The sequence below is a fragment of the Carcharhinus amblyrhynchos genome, chromosome 3, assembly GCF_965287045.1.
Source record: "Carcharhinus amblyrhynchos chromosome 3, sCarAmb.v2.hapA, whole genome shotgun sequence".
In the NCBI taxonomy this organism is placed as follows: Eukaryota; Metazoa; Chordata; class Chondrichthyes; order Carcharhiniformes; family Carcharhinidae; genus Carcharhinus; species Carcharhinus amblyrhynchos.
The window spans coordinates 75,980,721-76,001,310 of NC_137326.1; the positions used below are offsets into that span (position 1 = coordinate 75,980,721).

The 20,590-nt window shown below is 40.6% G+C and overlaps 1 protein-coding gene across 1 annotated transcript in view; it reads right to left on the reverse strand.

Moving 5' to 3' along the window:
- Positions 1 to 940: 940 nt before the first annotated feature.
- LOC145340870 (allantoinase, mitochondrial) overlaps positions 941 to 20,590 on the reverse strand; it is a 34,299-nt gene continuing 14,649 nt past the window's right edge. The window contains exons 3-11 of the mRNA XM_080185347.1: positions 18,239 to 18,353; positions 13,783 to 13,929; positions 12,160 to 12,205; positions 10,584 to 10,677; positions 9,478 to 9,664; positions 6,010 to 6,148; positions 4,933 to 5,105; positions 4,819 to 4,851; positions 941 to 2,950 (exon numbers count right to left, since the gene is read on the reverse strand). Coding sequence (XP_080041473.1) covers positions 2,813 to 2,950; positions 4,819 to 4,851; positions 4,933 to 5,105; positions 6,010 to 6,148; positions 9,478 to 9,664; positions 10,584 to 10,677; positions 12,160 to 12,205; positions 13,783 to 13,929; positions 18,239 to 18,353 — 1,072 coding nt within the window. The 3' untranslated portion in view covers positions 941 to 2,812. The remainder of the gene's footprint in view (positions 2,951 to 4,818; positions 4,852 to 4,932; positions 5,106 to 6,009; positions 6,149 to 9,477; positions 9,665 to 10,583; positions 10,678 to 12,159; positions 12,206 to 13,782; positions 13,930 to 18,238; positions 18,354 to 20,590) is intronic.

Below are 20,590 nucleotides of genomic sequence, written 5' to 3' on the forward strand. Positions count from 1 at the left end.
GTGGTGCAGTGGGTTTGTGTCTGTATCTTTGGACCAGAAGCTCCAGGTTCCAGTCCTACTCCTGGACTTGATGGCCATAGAATGTGCATTCATACCTTGGCCAAACAGGATGATTATCAAACTGTAAACTCTTGCATCCTGCTATCAGGTGTAGTGGAAGAGGAGCGGAGATTCTTGGTCAACCGTACTGCAGAAGGCAACAGCAAACTACTGCAGTATTTTGCCAAGTGTAATCTTGGACCAATTAAATGGAAGTTCATAGTTGTCAACGTATTCTTAGGGCATAATATCTGAGGATGAAGAGGTGGACTTGAAGATGATGCCCAGGATTATCTACAGGGATAACTGTTGCATACTTTTGTAATTCAGTGTGGGGTGAATACTTAAAAGTACATTTCCTGTATAAAAACTGGCAGGGAAGATAATAAGGAATTGCAGTTTCTGTTTCCTTGCCCCTGCCCATGGAACAGTATTTTAAATTTCTTACGCATGTTGCATGCTCCTCATGTGGGCATCATCATTCTGTGACATGCAGTCACTGCTTGCAGTTGTGCATGGTGCCACTAGATGGAGCTTCCTAAAATTGGGAGCTGCTGATAAAAGTTCCAATGCAGGAATCTGTTCAGGCCTCGTATCTACGCTGGCAGATGAAGAGCCGTCCAACCTAACCCTACTTTCTGCACAAAATCCTTGGCCTTGCAGATCATAGATCTTCAGGTAGATTTCTGAGTACTTCTTAAATGTGAACAGTTTCTTATGCTAGGTCCCTGCCAGCCTTTGGGTAAAAAAATGTTTCCTCATTTCCCTTCTAATCTTTCTACCAATTTTTTTTATGCCCCTTGATTTCTGATCCCTCTGAGGTAAGTATTTACCTACAGTATTGCCAATGGCTTACGAACAAAATTTACTTAATCCTAATTTCAATGTCTGTATGACGCAAAGTACTGAGTACTTCAGTAGATTTTTTGGGCAGGAAGTTAAAATCTGTTGGGATGATCTTAACAAAAAAATTCTACTTGCCGAACAAGCGTGAAAATGGGAGAGTTTCTGGCAAGGGTAAAATCAAATCTTATGACACTTAGTTCAAAAAATGAGCCACACTCTAATTCTGCCAAGCAGGGAGAGAGAATGGGGCCCATATTCACTGGCAAGCTGGCTGCAGACTGCTAGAGGGTGCTATTGTGTATGAGCCTTGATTTCCCAATGCACTGTCAAGAGTAGACAGTGCACTGGGAGATTGTCCCTACCCCAACTCCCTCCACCTCCCACTGTTGCCTCAATTGATTCCCAATGCAGAATATGCAGCCCCCGTGCCTTGCTGTGCTGCCTGGTGGGCAGTGCCAGGCTGCAAAATGGCAATGCCAGCCTGACACCCTGGCATTGCCAGGGCCCAGGCTGGAACTGCCCATCCCTGCCCTTGAACATTGGGTGGCCTCAATGGTGTCTGGTCCTACTGGCAATTGCTGGGGATTATACATGATCCTTGCTGCTGAGGACCTCCTCCGGCAAGGCCATTAAGACAAGTGAGCCCGGACTATTTGAATCAGTTTCCTGCTTTTTCAAGGCTGATTATGCTGGCAGATTGGGGCTGGTAAGATCACAAGATATGAGAAACTGGGCATGAGCCAGGATTCTCACCCCTCACATATGATCTTAACGCTTGCCACGCCAATTACTTCGTACAAAAGTTGTTTGTGTGGATTGCAATAGTTGTAAACTTTTTTCTAAGTCTGAATCCTGAAAATTGAACTATGCCAAGAAGTGATTGTATTAAATCATTCCAGGAAGTCATAGCATGATAGCAAGAGAAATGATGGATATGGTATTAGTCTCCACCAATAGTGTGAAATGGGCTTTTTGCAAATTTGCATTCTGTTCTAAGATTTGGTATTCTTTTCTATTCAAAGGTCAGTCAACATTGTGTAAAGTCTGATGCCAATTTGCACTCGGTCTGTTCTGCATTGTAGTGCCTAAATTATGTTCAGACTGAGACTGCTCCCATTAAACAAGAGTAATTAGGTTATTGATTTGTATGGCACATTAACTACTGCTTGTGGTAGGTACTTTATCATGACACAGGCAGGGGGTGTATTTTCTCTGCTGCTGTCTATCAGACAATCTCTGAGCCGCTACACGCTGACAGTTATCACTCAGTGCCCAAGACCTTTCCTGCATGAACTTTGAAGTGAAATCTGTAGATGAGAAATTCCTGTTGCATATACTAATGATGGATGATAAGCCATTAATCTTTTCCCAGAAAATAGTGGACTGTTGTGGCAAACTTTTACTCGTGATGAATGATGATCTACTGACTTGTTGCAAGTGAGTTCTGGACCTGTTACTGGCTGTGGTGGAGATTACCTTGTACATTAATTGAGGCTGGAATGGTCTCCTGGACTACTTTCAATTACTTAATGGGGTCAGGGAGGAATTTTCCAGATTTATTTGACCTCACCCCTTCCTCATTATTGGATTGGTTTTTAAAAAATTTTGAGTCTCACCTGAGATTATATAACTTCCAGGTAGAAAGTATACAAGACATCACAGTTGTCTATGACAAGTGGGCTCGACTCTGAGGACCTTTCCTACCCATTTTTTCATATGTTTGTGAATATAAACTCTTACATTTCAGTTGAGTGGTCAATCCATTTCTGGCATCCCATGTTAACAAAGAAATTTCGTGCAAATCATGTTAATTATTGGGCCACTCAGCAGCAAGAGGTTTGTATTTTCTTGATGCAGTGTGCTAATCAGATTGGTTCTGATTAATGGATTACTGGGGAAAGAGCATAAAAGTGAATCTTGGTTCAGTTCATGCTTGAATAACGTCGACTAGGACATGTTCTCCCAGCGGTTTGTGAGAGAATTTTCCTTGTAGATAAACTATTTTGCCCCGGACAACAGTAGCAAAAACCTCTCCTTGAAGTCTACATCCAAGATACGGGGTCAACTGGAAAGGAAACAGGTTTAGTGTAATTTGTTTTTAAATAGACGTTTTGGGTAATTTTCTCTAGATGAAAGACTTCTGTGTTTGTAAATGAAACACTTTCCAATATTGGGCATGCAGGGACAGCATTTAGTACTTGAGAGCTAGGAATTGGATCATATAAAATTCTTCAGAGGGCTTGACCGGTAGAGGCTAAGTGGCTATTTTAATGGTTAGAGAGTTTAGAACGAGGTATGCCAATCTTGGAATAAGGTGCAAGTCGTTTAAGACTGAAAGGAAGAGCAAAGGTTGTACATCTTTGGAATCCTCAACCACAGAGGACTGTGAATGCCCAGTTATTGAGTAGATTCAAGACTCAAGTTTGAGACTGTTGAACTTTAAGGGAATTGACGAATATGGGGATAGGATGGGAAAGTAAAGTTGCTGGACGACCAGTTATGATCATCTTTAAAAGCAAACAGGCTTGAATGGCTGCATGGCCTATTCCTGCTCTATATACAATAAATATAAAAAATATACAGCCATGGTTAGAGACTGAGTAAAGAGTCTGCTCTGTCGCTATGAAGTGGCTTAACTTCAATCTTTTAAGCATCCCCTAATGTACCAGCGCGATGTTCCTGAATAATAGCGCAAAATGAAGGTTAGTTTTGCAGCATTGGAAACCCAACTTTGACTAGTCGTGCGCAACCCTCAAAACCAACAGAGAGAATTAAGATCCCTACTTGTTAGGGCTGCATTTGAACCAGGAAATCTGGTGAAAGGGCAAGCATTTAACTTTTTGCACAAAACAGTCCCATGCTTATTCGTATGTTTAAGTTGAGCTGGGAGGGTGGGGTGTGATGTGTTTTATTTTTGTATTATCTATTTTCTGTCAAATATCAATGTATGTGTCTAGGTACAAAAAATGACCCTGATCTATCCATGAGTGAGTGTCCTAGGTACAGAAAGTAATCCTGAAATATCCATGACTGAGCATCTTCAGTGCAGAAAGTGATCCTAATCTATCTGTCAGCAAGTGCCTTAGGTACAGAAAGTGATCCTAATTTATCCATGAGTAAGTGTCTTTAGTACAGAAAGTGATCCGAATCTATGATTCTCTCGGTACATAAAGTGATCCTAATCTATCCACAAGTGAGTGTCCTTAGTACAGAAAGTGATCTGTCCATGAGTCAGTGTTCTAGGTAATGAAAGTAATCCTAATCTTGTTCAGTGCTTTGCTGATGGTGAATAGGAACGAGCAACCTGGGTATTGATTTTATCCTGTTGGTGATGGGGGAAAAAGGCTGAGCATTTGCTTAGCAACACTGCATAATTGGTGTTGTTGCAGGAATATGTAATGCGCCTGTTGTTACTTAGGATCAGCAGCCTGTGTCTGGCAGTGTGAAGATATCCTTTGATTTTTCTGAATCTTTTATACCTCCATGGCCTCTGTCTCACCTTTGATAGCCCAACTGGTGCCAATCTTTTGACTGCTTTACGATTAATGCTCAACTAAGGCCAGTCTTATGCCTGCTTTACACTCAACAGCCCAACTAGACTAGTCCTGACACTGCCTCACATTCAACACCACGGGCAGTGTCAGTCCTGGGACAATCTGCTTCAACTTTGCAGCTCCATCTGCGAAGTTTTAGTCTGGCCATCTGTTCAATGCTCTATCTCACCACCAATTCTACCAGTTCCCAGAGCAGTGATTGATAGATTTACTCAAGGAATGGGAGCACTTCTCCATGTAAAGAGGAGGTGGGGGAGGGCCGAAGTTCTAACTCTGTACAGAGCAGTGATAGAGAATTATCCAAGTCTAAAGCCATTGTGGCCTTTAGCCAGAGGAATTCAAAGAAGATAAGCTTAAAGATTATGATCAGGATACTTACTTTGTTTTTGTGTTGAATTAAGGTCTTTCTCACCTGCAAACAACAATATTCAGTTACTGAGATTATAGACACAGAAACATCCTCATGATGAAGGTGATGATGTTAGGAACCTACCTCAAACTCTCTGTCAGGATCCCATATCACAAGATCAGCATCCTTACCAGGAGCCAGAGAGCCCTTCCTGTTCTCAATCCCACATAGCTTGGCTGTGTTTTTACACATCAGGTTCACTGTGTCCTGCAGAGTGAATCCTTGCTGTCTTGCAGAGGTCCAGAACAGAGGAAGACCTATTAAAACAATGATACTGTTGAGACAGTGAGGCTGATGACAGGCAATGGCCACCACAATACTTATACATAGGACCTGAAGAGCAGGCATTGTCTATCTGCCAATACAGTTTCTGCTCTGTACCCTGGGGATAGCTAATGACTTAGCACTATCAATGGTTGACGATAGTAGATAGCTCCTGAGCGAAAATGAAGGATAAACTATTCTACTGCACTATTTAGTAGGTTCTACATTAGCTTTAAGACTGTGAGGTGACAAATAAGGTGTATGATCATGGGCTCTGTGCAAATTGTACATGGTCTTTGACTACATGGCAGTGACAATGTGTACACAGCACTTGTTTATGTTGACAGTAAATAGTCTACATACTAACAGTGCAGTCTTTAATAATTTGTGTTAACTGTACACATGGTGCATATATTAGGGAGAACTTGCACTGATAAAGGACATTTCACATATCCAGAATGTGCCATCGTTCTTTACAACCTTCTTTACTTACAAAATGTAGTTAGTTTTATTTTGCCAATGATGGGTACATATAGGACAAGATTCCGTACATCAGTAAGATAAAGGATCAGTTAATTTGCTTTGGTGGTGTTGGTTCAGGGATACATATCAGACAGGACTTTAGGCAGACCTACCAACCTTTCATTGAATAGTGCCATGGGATCCGATGTAACAACTTGATTAGGCAAAGACAATATAGAACACCTAACCATTCTTCCGCTTTGACGCGTGCAGCTAGATTGAGCTCAACTCCTCAGAATGGAATTTGAACTCTCAACTTTCTGCCACAGAGGCAATAGTGTTAACAACTGAAACAGTTATTCTGTTGATAGGCCATCCATATGCCAACAGTGCATGTCATAGCTGTTTGAATTTGGTTGACACAAATTAACTCACCAAACTGCAGAGAAGAAATCCCTCCCCATGCTTTAAGGAAGTCTCCAGCTTGTAGCAGTTTGAGGTCCGCAGTGCATGGCGAATGATCAGAGACCACCATGTCTATCGTTCCAGCTTTCAGTGCAGACCATAGCTGTTCCTGCATGGAGACAGACAGTAACCAACAAATACCACAATCGGTTTGTAGGCCTGTGTAGATTAAAACATTATGGGGCATGCATAACATAACTTTATCTGGTATCTTATTGCAGTAACAAATCTCAAGATGGTTCACACAAATAATTTTTGGAGTGTGATCACTGTCGACAAGCAATGTACGAACAATGACAAGTTGGTATTTTGGACAGTGATCTGCTGGACTGTTTTCTGTTCAGTAATCTAGTAACAGCAGACTTGCCCTTTGGAATTAAAGTGAACATTGACAAAATCAAAGCGATGCATATCTCATCACTTACAAATATTCATAGAGGGATTAGAAGAGGTGCAAGAATTCAAGCATTTTGAAAACATAATAGCTACAGATAGAAGATACAACAAAGTAATAAGAACAGGAATAGCAATGGGAAAGCTATATTTGGTAAAAAGCGATGGCTACTAATTGGAAAGCTGAACAACAACTTAAAAATGACTTGTGAAACATCTTGATTTGGAATTGTTTTGTATAAAAGTGAGAGTTGGACATTATGGAAGGGGACGATCAACCTATTAAAAGCTTTGAAATGTGGGTTTGGAGGAGAATGAGAAAGATCAGCAGGACAGATAAAGAAACAAATAATGAAAGTGAACACACCAAGAAATACGTTGGAGCATAATTTGGACAAGGCAGAGAACTGGATTGGACACTTTCTAAAGGGAAACAGTTGTGTAAAATATGTTGTGGAGGAAAGATTTCAAAGAGAAAGGAAGAGAATATCAACATTGGATGGCTTGAAAATTGGAGGAGATGACTGGCAAATGAAAATACTAATATAAGATAGATATGGAAAGACTACCATGAGCTAAAGATCTGCTTTTTGGCAGAGCATACTTGATGATGATGAATCTTCTTCCTCAAGAAGCCCTTTTATCAGTTCCACCGTTTGACTTTTTTGGTTCCAGTTACGTTAATCATTATCTGAGAGCAAATTTGGTTTTTAAACCTGCGGATTGTTGGAATATAAGAAATAGGAGCAAATGTAGGCCATACAGCCCTTTGAGCATGTCCCATTTTTGTACACGCTGATCTTGTATCTCAATTCTACATTCCATCCAATCCCATTTCCGTTGGATTCCCTTTGTGCCAAAAAAAATCTATCTATTTCAGTTGGTACTTGACTGAGCATCCACCCCACTCTGGTAGAGAATTCAAGCGATTCACAAGCCTTTGAGTGAAGAAATTTCTCTTCATCTCAGCCTGAAATAGCCAACACCTTATCCTGAGACTCTGTCCCTAGCTCAAGACTCTCCAGCCAGGTGAAAATGCCTCTCAGCGTCTAAGAGGGGATTTACTTCATTGTGGGAGTTATGGAACCACAACACCTTCATGTTTATCCTCATCACTGGTGCCCCGCAAGGCTGTGTCCTCATCCCCTTACTATATTCCTTAGACACTTGTGACTGGCCAAATTCTGCACCAAGTCAATTTTCAGGTTTGCTGACACCATCGTAGTGGGTCGGATCTCATGATGATGATGACATGGAATAAAGGAAAGAGGTAAAGTATCAGGTGAAATGGTGTGATGACATAATCTTTCCTCAAATGTCAGTAAATGGAAGGAGATGTCATTGACTTCAGGAAGCATAGTGGAGGACATACCCGTGTCTACGCCAAGGATGAAGTGGAAATGGTTGAGAACTTCAAGTTTCTACGTGTCCAGATCACCAACAACCTGCCCTGGTTCCTCCACGCTGATGCTGTAGTTAAGAAAGCCCACCAATGTCTACTTTCTCAGGAGGCTAAGGAAATTTGGCATGTCAGCTATGACTCTCGCCAACCTTTACAGATGTATCATAGCGCCCTTTCTGGATGTATCTCAGCTTGGCATGGCTCCTGCTTTGACCAAGACCGCAAGAAATTAAAGGGTTGTGAACTTAGCCCAGTCCATCATGTAACCCAGCCTCGCACTGCCTTGGAAAAGCAGCCAGCGTAATCAAAGATTCCACGCACCTCAGACATTTTCCCTTCCACCATCTTCCATTGGGAAAAGGGTACAAAAGTCTGAGATCACATACCAATTGATTCGAGAACAGCTTCTTCCTTGCTGCCATCAGACTTTTGAATTGACCTACCTTTATATAATGTCGATCTTTCTCTGCTCCCTAGCTATGACTGTACCACTATATTTTGCACCATCTCCTTTTCTCCCCCCATGTACTCTATGAACAGCATGTTTTGCCTGTATAGCTTGCAAGCAACAATACTTTTCACTGTATACCGAATTGTGGCAATAATAAATCAAATCAAGGAACATATTCAAGAATAAATAGGATCTGGACTGATCTTGAGGCTAAAAGATAATCTGTGCAATCAGTGTCTGAGATGGAGAAGAGCTTAGCTCAACAGGACCTGACTTCAGCAACTCTGGGCCAGCTCAGTGCTGGTAAACTCCCCGCCCCCTCATCCTTTTGGTACTATTGCTCCTAACTGGTGGAAATTAGCAGCAGCTCCTTACTGGTGAGAATCAGTTATTGCTCAGAACTGCGTAAGGGGTGACGTATCTTCCCTTGGGACTGGGTGTTGTGGTGATTTCTAGCAACAGATAGCATGCCTGAACTAAGATAATTCATCCGCTCAATCCGCACAATAATCTCAGTCCGAGGGAACCATCATTGCTGAATTTCGGTATGCACATCTTTGTGTTGATTTATGGGCCACCAGGATACTGCCCAGGCTAATGGCAACTTTCACTATAAAAGAAATCCAACCCTGCCTACCCTCAGGAACCAGACTACCAGAAAACGAGCAAGAACGAAACACATAATCTCCCTTTGTCCAGTCAGAATGTTGCGCTTGATGAGATCCATGGGCTGGAAAGGGAGGCTGAGCAAGGTAAGCACATCTATAGTTTGCACATGGGTTAGAATAAGAGACAGTACAGTGAGACTGGACTTTAACACTGTGAGGATCCAGGCAGGATGTGGTATTTGGAACTGAAAGCAGGGGACTTCAGAGGAGCTACAGATAAAACAGACAGAAGAGGGCTGCAATTATGAGAGTTGTTGGAAGAGATGTGCAGAAAAGTCAAGGGGACTTTAGCGGACACCATGTTTAATAGATGCTAATGCAATTCATCAATTCACAATTTATATATTTGGAGCTTTGGAAGACATTCAGGTTGAAAAGAGAAGCTGACTACCAGGGTCCATTTTGGACTGAGGGAATTTGGCAAAACAAGAGCCCCTCAAAGATATTGTGGTTTGAATGATATCCAAGCTTCATTCTGAAATCAATTTAAAAATGGACTTATTGATAAAATGCTGAATCCAAACCTGATTGTTCCTTGTCCTAATTGGAGGGCAGCACTTGTAGTGTGTGGCACCATTTGGTATATCTTCGGCAGCCAGAGTAAGGTAATGGTGAGTGGTCTCGACCGTCAGCATAGCTCCTGCTTTACGGGCTTCCTTTATAATGGGTAGAGCTTCCGCAGTGGAAAGATGGACAATATGACAGTGAACTCTGAGACAGAAGAGAAGAAAGTGAAAGCGACTGGATTGCCAATACTGAACTATCCAACCATTGATGAACCAAATCAGCTCAAAGATACGTGTCGTTGGCGTCTTTTTGGAAACTTATAAACAGACACTGACTGTTCAGAAGGTTCTTGGTGCTGATGTGCATCAGAACAGAGTGGAGGATGTCTCACACTTTCACATGGAATTGAGTGATGCTGCCTATAGTTTCACAAACTGCTCAGCACCAGCATTCAAACGCAATCCAGGGATGCTGCAGTCAGGCCTATCTTTTGCTTAAACCTGGTGAATACTGCATGTCTGGCAATAAGTTAAAGGAATGGTACTGTGATCCCTCACCTTTTGCATATGAAGGATGATTTTGCTGCTGTCTGGGGGACTTTAACAGCAGGAAATAGCACCCTTGGGCCTTCACTTGGATTGATATAACTGCAGTTTGAACTAGATTTTTCACTAATAGACAAAATGAATGGGAACTAGTTATGATCCCAGCACAAAATTGGGTAGAAATGAAGTTTGTTTATTTTAATCTGAAATCTCCTTGATACGAAAAGGTATTACTTGGAATACCCTGTCCAGTTGTTTTATATTTCCCAAAGCTCCCTTTTTGCTCACTGCCCAAATTAATTTCCATTTTTGTCCAGTGCCCCCTTTCCGCTTGTTTTATACCCAATGCCCCTTTTCCAGTTAGCTAATACTTTTCCCACTCCAGTTGTCTTATTCATTCATTTGCTGTTGAGAATGTTATTTTATGCAACCTCCAGAGAATCTATTGGTCAGAAAACACTGCTGTCTCAGGAGAATCCTATACGTGAATTTTAATGGTTTGTGTCTGTACCTGAGTATTTGAGAGGATTACCTTTCAGTGCAGCCTGGGCTTTCTCTGCAGTTGAATTATTCTTTACCTGTACTGGAGACAGAGTCTAATAACTGTTCGAATAGCTTCCAGCTCCATCTCATCGGGTCGGGTCACCAGAAATGTTGTGTAATCGCAGGGATCTGCTGAACCAGGGGACAGTCACGTGACACAAAATTAGAGAAATGGAGAAGTAGAGAAACAGACACGGAGAATGGGGAGAAAAGGGCAGAGCCACGGAGCAAGAGCAGAAGGAGCACAGAGAGAGAATGATGCGGGTGGGGGGGTGGTGGAGGAGAGAGGCAGAGGCAGGGGAAGAGAAGCATTGATATAGTGGGCTAGGGGCAGTGAAATGGTGAGAGAAAAGGACTGAGACCAAAGAGGGAGATAGAAACAGCTCAGGGAATATGACAGAGAAAAACAAAATAAATGGAGGAAGGTGGAAACAGACGAGCAAAGAGGGAATGTTCAAACATAGTGAAAAGGGCAGTGTTTGAAAGAGGCAAGAACTTTGAAGTTGCAATGATAGACTGAAGCAGAAACTGGTATCAGATATCTAATAGCACAATGTGTTTATAAAAGACTAAAATCAAGAATTAACACTCATCAGCTAAGAAATTTGTCATAATGAAATGCTTCATTTAAAATTGATTGATCAATGGGAATGTTAGTGGGATGCATGCAGTTACTCACAACTGGATGATTGCCAAAGTAAGATAAGTATTTTTGAAGTTTTTTAACTTTGGCTTTCCAAAAGTTCCTGTCATAACCATTCTTTCAAAGGGCCTTTGTGACAGTAAAAGCTCTTGATCATGGTTGGTGACTGTAAATGTTGCGTGTGGCCCACATCGGCATAGCTGCAACATGACTTGCCAATTTTAAACTAAATGTTCCGGCTGATGAAGATGATGTCTTCTTGACTACCTTCTCCACCCGCGTTACCGTTTTCAGTGACCTGTGTACCTGTATACTCAGATCCCTCTGCCTAGCGATACTTTTAAGGGTTCTGCCATTTACTGTATATTTCCTATCTATATTAGACCTTCCAAAATCCATTAGCTCTCGTTTGTCTGGATTAAGCTCCATGTGACATCTCTTCACCCAAGTCTCCAACCGATCTATATCCAGCTGCATCTTCTGATTGTCTGCTTCGCTATCCGCAAATCCACCAACCTTTGTCATTCACAAACTCACGAATCAAATCCCATATATTTACAAACAGCAAAGGTCCCAGCACTGATCCCTGAGGAACGCCATTCAGGAACGCACCCTTCCACTGCTACCCTTTGTCTTCTGTGACCAAGCTAGTTCTGTATCCACCTTGCCAGCTCACCTCTAACCCCATGCAACTTCACCTTCACCACCTGGTCCAATATCGGATCAGAAAATGGGGCTTCTAAATATGCAGCAAGTTGAGCATTGTCATCACAGTGCCTAGCTGACATTTACAGATGTTTTACCAGCAAATAATTGTGTGGAAATATCCCTTTTAAAATAACACATGTTCAAAACAGGCCAACAACTGGAATCCAAATGGATAGCCAAGATATTAAATTTACAAGGTATGTTTGATACCTTGGATTTTGCATAATTATTTTCATCACTCTTTTGTTTCTTATACTTACTGTTTAGTAAAGGGTTCACATGTTCCAGTTCTGTCTCTGCATGGAACTGAAAAAGCAATACGTATTCTGTTAGCTGTTTCATGCATATTGTGAAGTACAGTGTCACCATATGGATAACATTCCACTTTGTTTTCCCCAATCTTGTGTATTTTCAAACTGCAGAGTAAATCTCCCTTTACATTGTCCAAACAACCCTCCCAGGTCCAGTATGACATGGGTTAATTGGGTTAGATGAATTGTTTTCTTACTGTTCCATCAAACAGCCCCAGGTCAGATACAGCACTTGATGGAGTCTGTGAGAGATTGTAGTGAGATTGGCTTCAAGCACGTCCTTTCTAGAATGCTCAGGTTAGGAGCTGAATCTTATTTTACATTGAATAACATGATGCCTATTTCCTCCAATCTGGGGAAATAAAGAACAAGGTTATGTTTGTGTGCAATGGGAGTTTTCCCACTGTGTTGTACACTGTTTCCTAAGAATCACTTTGAAGTACATTGTCCTGCTATATTGGAAATCCAGCAGTCAGTTTAAACATTTTAAAATCCCAAACATAGTACTGAAATGGGTGACTACTTAATCAGCTGTTGGGTAAGAGATTGACCAAGGCATACATTGAAATAGACAGATAAAGCCAGCTTTAATAACTCAATCAAAGGACTGAGTACTACAGTGGAATGCCAGCCTGGATTATGTGGTCCACTTGAAGTTCCAGCCTACAATCTTCTGATCCAGAGGTAAGAATGCTGTTTGATCCAAGCCCAGACTGTTTCGTACTACACACAACTCAGGCTCAGGATATAAGTGGGAGCTTACTGGAATGGATTTTACAGCAGTTTGATTCGGAATGGAGCAGCTGGCAACATTTTGCACATGTATGCCTGATGTCTGTGACCTTGAACAAATCTGATAGGCAGCAAATCCTGGATATGGTGTTCAGCTAGCAGTAATGAGAATGCAAACCTCTGAATTCACAGAAGGGTTCACATTCTTTTTGGGGCAGCACGGTGGCAAACACTGTAGGAATTCTGATTCTTGGCTTTGTGCTTCTGCATTAAGTCTGTCTATCCAGAGGGCTCACTGTATGTCAGACTGAACTTCAGCACTGGATCAGCCTAGCCAAAGGGCTCACTGTATGTTAGACTGAACCTCACACTGGATCAGCCTATCCAGAGGGCTGGCTCACTATATGAAGGATAGAACCTCAGCACTGGGCCTGAAGATCCAAAGGGTTTCTATTTGTAGGGCTATATTTCATTTTGGATCTGTCTATCCAAAGAATCTCATAAATATTGGACTATACTTCAACTCTGGATCTGTCTATTTGGAGGTTCCCTGTATATTAAATTCTCCATTTCAATCTTGCACCCGTCTGTCTGGAAAGCTCATTCTATGTCAACGTAATGATTTAGTACCACATTTGGCTATTTCTGAAGTGTCTCTGTTTCATGTGCATGGTTGCAATGAGTTACCAATCAACCAGTTTAATCAAAAACAGATTACATGAACCTTGACCTGTATAGCTTTGAGTTGAGATAGTATAGCAGTGTGTGTATATTTAACTATTATGACAGATAGAAAGGGAGAGATGGAGATAAAATGAGATAGCGAGGTTGCGTATTTACCAGTAACACTCGACCTGTACCCTGTAGTTGAACCAGGGCTTGCCGCAGATCTGTCTCAGTAACATGAGGAAATTCATCCACTCCACTGTGAATGAGGAAGCATTTAAATCCTGGGACTCCAGCTGCAATCATGGGGCGTAGTGCAGACTTGGAATAAAACAGAGGGATTAACTTTTGCAGCAATGTGTCAAAGTTACCTGATTGGTGTCAGACTTGACCCTCAGTGTAACCTTTACACTTGAATCATTCTGATTTCTTTTTTTTGTTTTGCTAATGAAATTGAGCCCATAAGTTTAAGTTGCAGTCAAGTTACTTAAAGGCCAGAATATGCTAGGTTGGATTACTGGCACTGACCATTCTCCCACCATGATGGTGAACATTCACGTTTAAATCAGGATTAAAACAGGAATCAGGTCTTGGGCATGAGACTTTGGAAATTCTTCAACTGCAGAATTGGGTGCCAAAGCCCTGAAACTGTGGGATCAGAAACTACCACCGCTCCCATCCAGTCCCTCTCTCCTCTAACCACAATCTTCAAGCACCACTCAGGGTCTGTCTTAAAGGAAAACGGATCAGGAATGTGGGAACTCAGATCCATACACCTGGTTTTGAACAGCTGGTAGATTGGGAATGGTGCACACTTGGTGTGAAGAGCCCCAGACTGGTGTAGGTCACCTGTAGCCCTATTGGAAGAGATTTCCCCAGGGGCAGAAGATCTGGCAACCTTGATGTTTGGAAGTTAATTTCTTCCCATTGTTGTGAAGTTGGGTGGAGTAATTGTAGATTGGGAGGTAGGAAGTTAAATTTTGGTGTTTGTAAAATTGTAAAAGCATTGTAGGTGCTGCTTTTTCTGTGTTTAGAAATTTAAAATGCAAGTACATAGCCAAACTAGAACATTTGTATTGAAAGGCCAAGCAGCAATTTTTATTAAGACTTAGTTTTTAAATTTAGCCAATCAATTTGAATCAGTCAATTAGATACTAAAAAACTATTAAATTTAAGTCTGATGGTTTTGACATCCTAGAACCAATCCTATTGTGGAAAGTGTTGATATGTCACCATGGGTATAGAGCCAACAGCTTTCAACTCTTGAGAGAAAGAGAATCACTCACTCTCATAGCTTCATCTATGTCTTAGAGAATGCACCATCTGGATAGCAAAGGTGCTAAAGAAGAAAAGTTCCAGATAGAAGAAAAATCAACAGAGAAGGCCCAGAATATTTCTGAAGACAGAAAACCTGATTGTAAGTGAGAGAGTGATTAAATTCTATTTTGTTAATGAGTGGAAATTGTATTTTTTTGAACAGTATACTGTTAGAATTTTGTTTTATTCAGGAATAGTTAATCAGGATTTATTCGGTTTGTTAATGGTTTAGTTAACCTGTTCAGCATTAGGTAAGTAAATGGTTACATGTTGATTTTAAGTGAGTGTCAAGGATTTATTTTGTATTTAACCACTAGATGTTGCTGAAGAGCAGGTTACAGCACTTCACAAACACTTTTTTTTACAGATTATGGGGTGAGATGTTTTGGTGTTACTTCTCAGAGAGGGGGAAGATCCAGCTCTGCTTTATAACAGATTGGGGGCTTTGGTCCAGGATTTGAACAGTCCTATATCTTTAAATAAACCTAAAGTGAGAATTGGAAAATCTGTTTAATTTCGGTTGCTTGTTGTTAATTAAATCAAAATTGGGGAAATAGCTTTTAATATTGCCAAACAGGTTCTGGGTCAAAGATCCTTCCCAAATTTGCCAAGAAAGCTTAGAAAGAAAGAAAAAGATGACACTTGTAGCATTGGCAAACTGGCTAAAATTGGGCTTAACCAGGTATAATAAGCCTGAAATTATAACAGAGTTAGCCAAGCATTTAGGTATGTCATAGAAAGTCAAGTGTAGTGGAGTTATAAAAAATTAAATTGCAAATGAGACATTTGGAGTTAGAAAGTGAACTTAAAAGGCTGGAGTCAGAAAAAAGGGGAAAGGAGAGGGACAGAATGCTTGAGTTGGAAAAGACGAAGTTAGAACTTGAAGCAAAAAGTGTTCAAATGACAGAAGTAAAATTGCAAGATAGAAGTGATGATTAGCAAATGCATCATAATCATCTGCCTGGTAAAGCTATAGACAAATATGTCCACATATTACAAAAGTTTGATGAAAGCGACACAGAAGCCTTTTTCATTTCCTTTGAGAAATTGGCTACACAGATGAACTAGCCAGAGGATGTGTGGGTAATGTTAATTCAGACCAAGTTGGTAGGTAGGGCTACTGAGGTGTTGGCAGCGACGTCAGAGGAGGTGTGAGGAGAATATGAAGAAGTAAAAAGGATGATTTTGACTGCCTACAAATTGGTACCAGAAGTATATAGATAATGGTTCAGAAATGTAAGAAAGGAATCAGGTTAGACTGTATCGAGTTTGAAAGAATTAAACAGAGATACTTTAATAGCTGGGTGAGAGCATTAAAGATAGAAAAGACGTATGAGAATCTTAAAGATATTCTGCTGGACGAGTTTAAAAACTCACATTCAGAAGTGCTAACTCATGTTGTGGAACAGAAAGTTAAAACAGTGAGAAGAACTGCAGAAATGGCAGATGAATACATATTAGTGCATAAATGGAAATCTATCTTCCGACAGCAATTTCATTCTGCGAGGTATAGAAATTGGGAAATAAGGAGATCCTTCAATGGAAAACAAAAAGTAGATCACACTGAGAACAATTTACCACATGTGAAAAAAGAAACCCAGGAGGGTGAAAAGAGGTGAAAGACCTCAGGTGTTTTCACTCTAATGAGGTGGGAGACACACTCACTGTGCTGGTGGCTTAAGAAAGGCATTGGGAAAAAGGATGTGGTAAAAGAGGTTCAACCAATGGGATTAGTTAAGGCAGTGAAGGAAATCCTGAGAGAAGTCAGAGCTGAAGAAAAGTGCACAGCCTTGGTACAGGCTGGACAGTAAGATAGGTGAAGTATTTGAAAAGATCAGGCACTATGTGGGTAAGATTTACTCGGGTAGAACAGGGGGAGTAGGTAAAAACGTGAAAATATTGAGATACGGGAGCTAGTCTGTCTCTAATATTAAGAGATGAAAGTATTTGCACTCCTTCTGAAATATTGCCCAAGAGAGTGGTAATTTGTGGAATAAATGGAGAGAGGAATAGTGTTTCCCAGTGTAAGATGAGGATAGAAAGCCCAAACGCATCAGAGACGATTGTGCATTCAGATCACAATCCTTTGACATTTCTAGTAAGGATACAAGGACAAGAACACCAGATTATTTTGTTGGCGTCTCATGTTACAAGAGTTTAATTAACAGATTGTACATGTTGCAGGTTGTGAAAATATTAATGCAGATGCTCTATTGTGAATTTAAAAAAATGTTTTATATTAGATAGAAGTGGTTGTGTTCAGTGTTATTGATAAATAGGATTAGTATAAAATGTTAAACTCTAGTCAGCATTGAATCTAGTAATATAATGAAGTTAAGGCTTTTTTTTAAAAAAACCCCATCTTTTCATAATGGTTCATTTTTTTCTTAAGGGGAAGGTGTTGTGAAGTTGTTTAGAGTAATTGTTGAGTGGGAGGTAGGAAGTTAGAATTTGGTCTTTGTAAAATTGTAAAAGCATTGCATGATCCTGTAAAGAGGTGGTGCTTTTCCTGTGGTTAGAAATTTAAAATGCAAGTACATAGCCCAGACTGAAACATTTGTATTGAAAGGCCAAGCAGCAGTTTTTACCTAGAAACTGTCTTTTGAATTTAGTTAATTTGAATCAGGCAGTTAGATACCAAAAACTTATTAAATTTAAATCAATGGTTTTGACAACCTAGAACCAATCCTATTGTGGGAAATATTGATATGTCATCATAGGTATAAATGTAGGAGGAAGTGGGACAAGAGGGGAGAACAGCTGCCATGTGCCAGAGCCGACACCTCTCAGCTGTCAACTATCAAGAGAAAGAGAATCACAGGCTCTTATAGCTTCATACCTTAAAGAAAGCATCTTCTAGATAGCAAAGGTACCAAAGAAGAAAGTTGTTCCAGACAGAAGAATCAACAGAGAAGGCCCAGAATATTCCGGAAGCCACAAAACCTGGTTGTAATTTAGAGAATGACTAAATTCTATTTTGTTAATAAGTGGGAGTTGTATTTAGTTGAACAGCATACTATTGAAATTTTGTTTTATTCGGGAATAGTTAATAGAACAAATTTATTCTGTTTGTTAATGGTTCAGTTAACCTGTTCACTGAAAACTAGTATTAAGGAATGCACTCGCAGTGACTGAGCTTCACAATGCACTTGCAGCGACTGAGTTCTCAACGTACATATTAGCAACAAATTAAACATGCAATTTCCATTTAGCATCTGATCCTTCTGAACCTGAGTGACCCATAGACATTTCAAACCAATCATTTTGGTTGACCTATTCATAGATAAGGTTTGATAACGTTTTGAATGTTCACCTGGTTGCCTGGGACAACGCCTCCCCAAAATGCAACATCAACAAAGCACTTGTTCTTGGCAGCAAGCAGTTTAGTTTGGAAGTTTTCTAATGTCGTCGTTGGTGGAATGCTGTTCCTGCCCAATGGGAAAACACAAACACCTGTCAGTTATTCAGAGTACAGTCACAGCTCAGTAAACGGGCAGGGACATCAGTTTACATCAAGAATGTAATGTAGTAGTTGCATTACTGATTTGGGTATCAGTTTAGCTTCATTGGTTGCATAGTTGGTTTGTGATGCAGAACGACACGGAAGGCATGGGTTCAGTTCCTGTACTGGCTGAGGACATTTGTGAAGGCAACTTGCCCATTGCCTGAGATGTGGTGACCTTCAAGTTAAAATCACCAACAGTCAGCTCTCTCCCTCAAAGGGAACAGCAGCCTATGCTCATCTGGGGCTATGGCAATTTTATTTTTGCTGGCCTTGTAATCCAGAAATCTGGACTAGTGATATGAGATGCGAGTTAAAATTCTACCAATAAACCAAATTGGTTTATATTTAAACTAATTTATATTGGTTTAAATATAAACCAGTTTATATTTGGATTCAATATAAAAGTAACAATTCACAATCTGTAGTAAAAAAAACTAGTATAATGATGACTGTTGAGTTACTGGTTGTCATAAAATCCCAGGCACTTTAGTAATTTCGTGAGGAAAGGAAAACTGCCATCCTTGCCTGGTATGGCAATGTGTAACTCCAGATCCAACGCTTTGAACTGCTTTCCAACGTGGGCCAGCATACCACCAGATTTTGCAGCAGTTTGACACAGAGCTACAGTAACAATAAAACTGGACAGATCTGCTGTAATTCAATCCAGCCATTTAATTTGGATTTAACAGGAGCATATCCACCCAGTCAACCCTGTGCAATCCTCCTCAATAACGTCTAGGGACTTGTGTCAGTACTGAGAGCGCTGCCGCACGGTGTTGTCAAGCAACAGCCTGATGTAGATACATTCACTGAATCATTTTTTGCAGCCACTGTCCCAGAATCCTTCCCTCACCATTCCTGGCAATGTACCATCCCACTGGTTATGACTGTTTCATTACTGCATATATTGAAGGCTGAGATAGACAGAATTTAGGCCTCTAAGGGATTTGGGGGATCTGGGTACAGGGCAGTAAAGTGGATTTAATGCCCTGATCAGTCACCTTTGTATTGAATAATGGAGCAGGCTCAATGGTCTGCATGGTCTGCTCTTGCTTTGATTTCTTACATTCTTATTCTCTTGCAAACACACAACCTTTGCCACCTAGACATGGGCAGCTGGCACATAGAAACACCACCACCTGAAAGTTCCCCTCCATCATCCTGACTTAGACATATATCCATTGTTGTGGATTTTTTTCAGAGACTGAGTATTTGCCAAAACGTCAGCTATGCTGGTTCAAGATGCATCTTTATTTGACAATCGCTGGGAGAGATAGCATTGGGCAGTCAAACACCTCTCTGAAGAGGTGCTGAGCGTTCCAGTACCACTCTTAAGTTACAATACATCAGCCAGAACAATTATACATTTTCATGTTTACTTTTCCTGGCTTCCCATTAGTTATGAACTAGTCATCATTAGTACAAATCAATCATTGTAACAGTTGACCTTAGCCAATTACATTCCAACTCTGACATCATGGGATTTCATTGTTCTGTAGAATCCAGATGCTTCTTCCTGCTGTCACTTAGCAACCACTGACACATAGCTATAGAGTTCAAAGGTGCAGTTCTCACCAACTCTCAGTTATGCCAATGATCGAGTCAGACAGTTGATATTCCCATGTCTGAGAAGCACTGTCTTTTCAGTACAAATTGAGCAGCTTTATTCACAATCTTGCTTTGGGAACCCATACTGTCTGTAACTTAGGCTGATAAAAATATACACATTCTATGTTTTCATTGTTCCAAAGAATGTGGTTCGTCTCACGCAGCCTTCATCTTATCATGCTCTGAGCATCCTGCTTTGGCAAAACTGTACAGATTACTTTAAAAATAAATGTAAAAATCCAAAATACATGATTATTCAGAAATGCTTGTTCAAAACTCATTTGTTTAAATTTCTTATTGTGATTATATGTATCTTTTTGCAGACAGTGCTCCTGTTAGTCTGTAAGTCTGATCTGGAATCATTTCACTTAGTGCTAGTAGTTTTGTTAGTGTCTTAAATCTCTGATTATTTGAAATTTCTCTAACCTCCATCATCATCACTGGGTCAAAATTGTGCAACACCCTCCCTAACGGCACTGTGGAAGAGCCTTCACCTCATGGGCTGCAGGAATGGGTGAAGGTGACTCACCTCCTCCAGAATAATTAGGGATG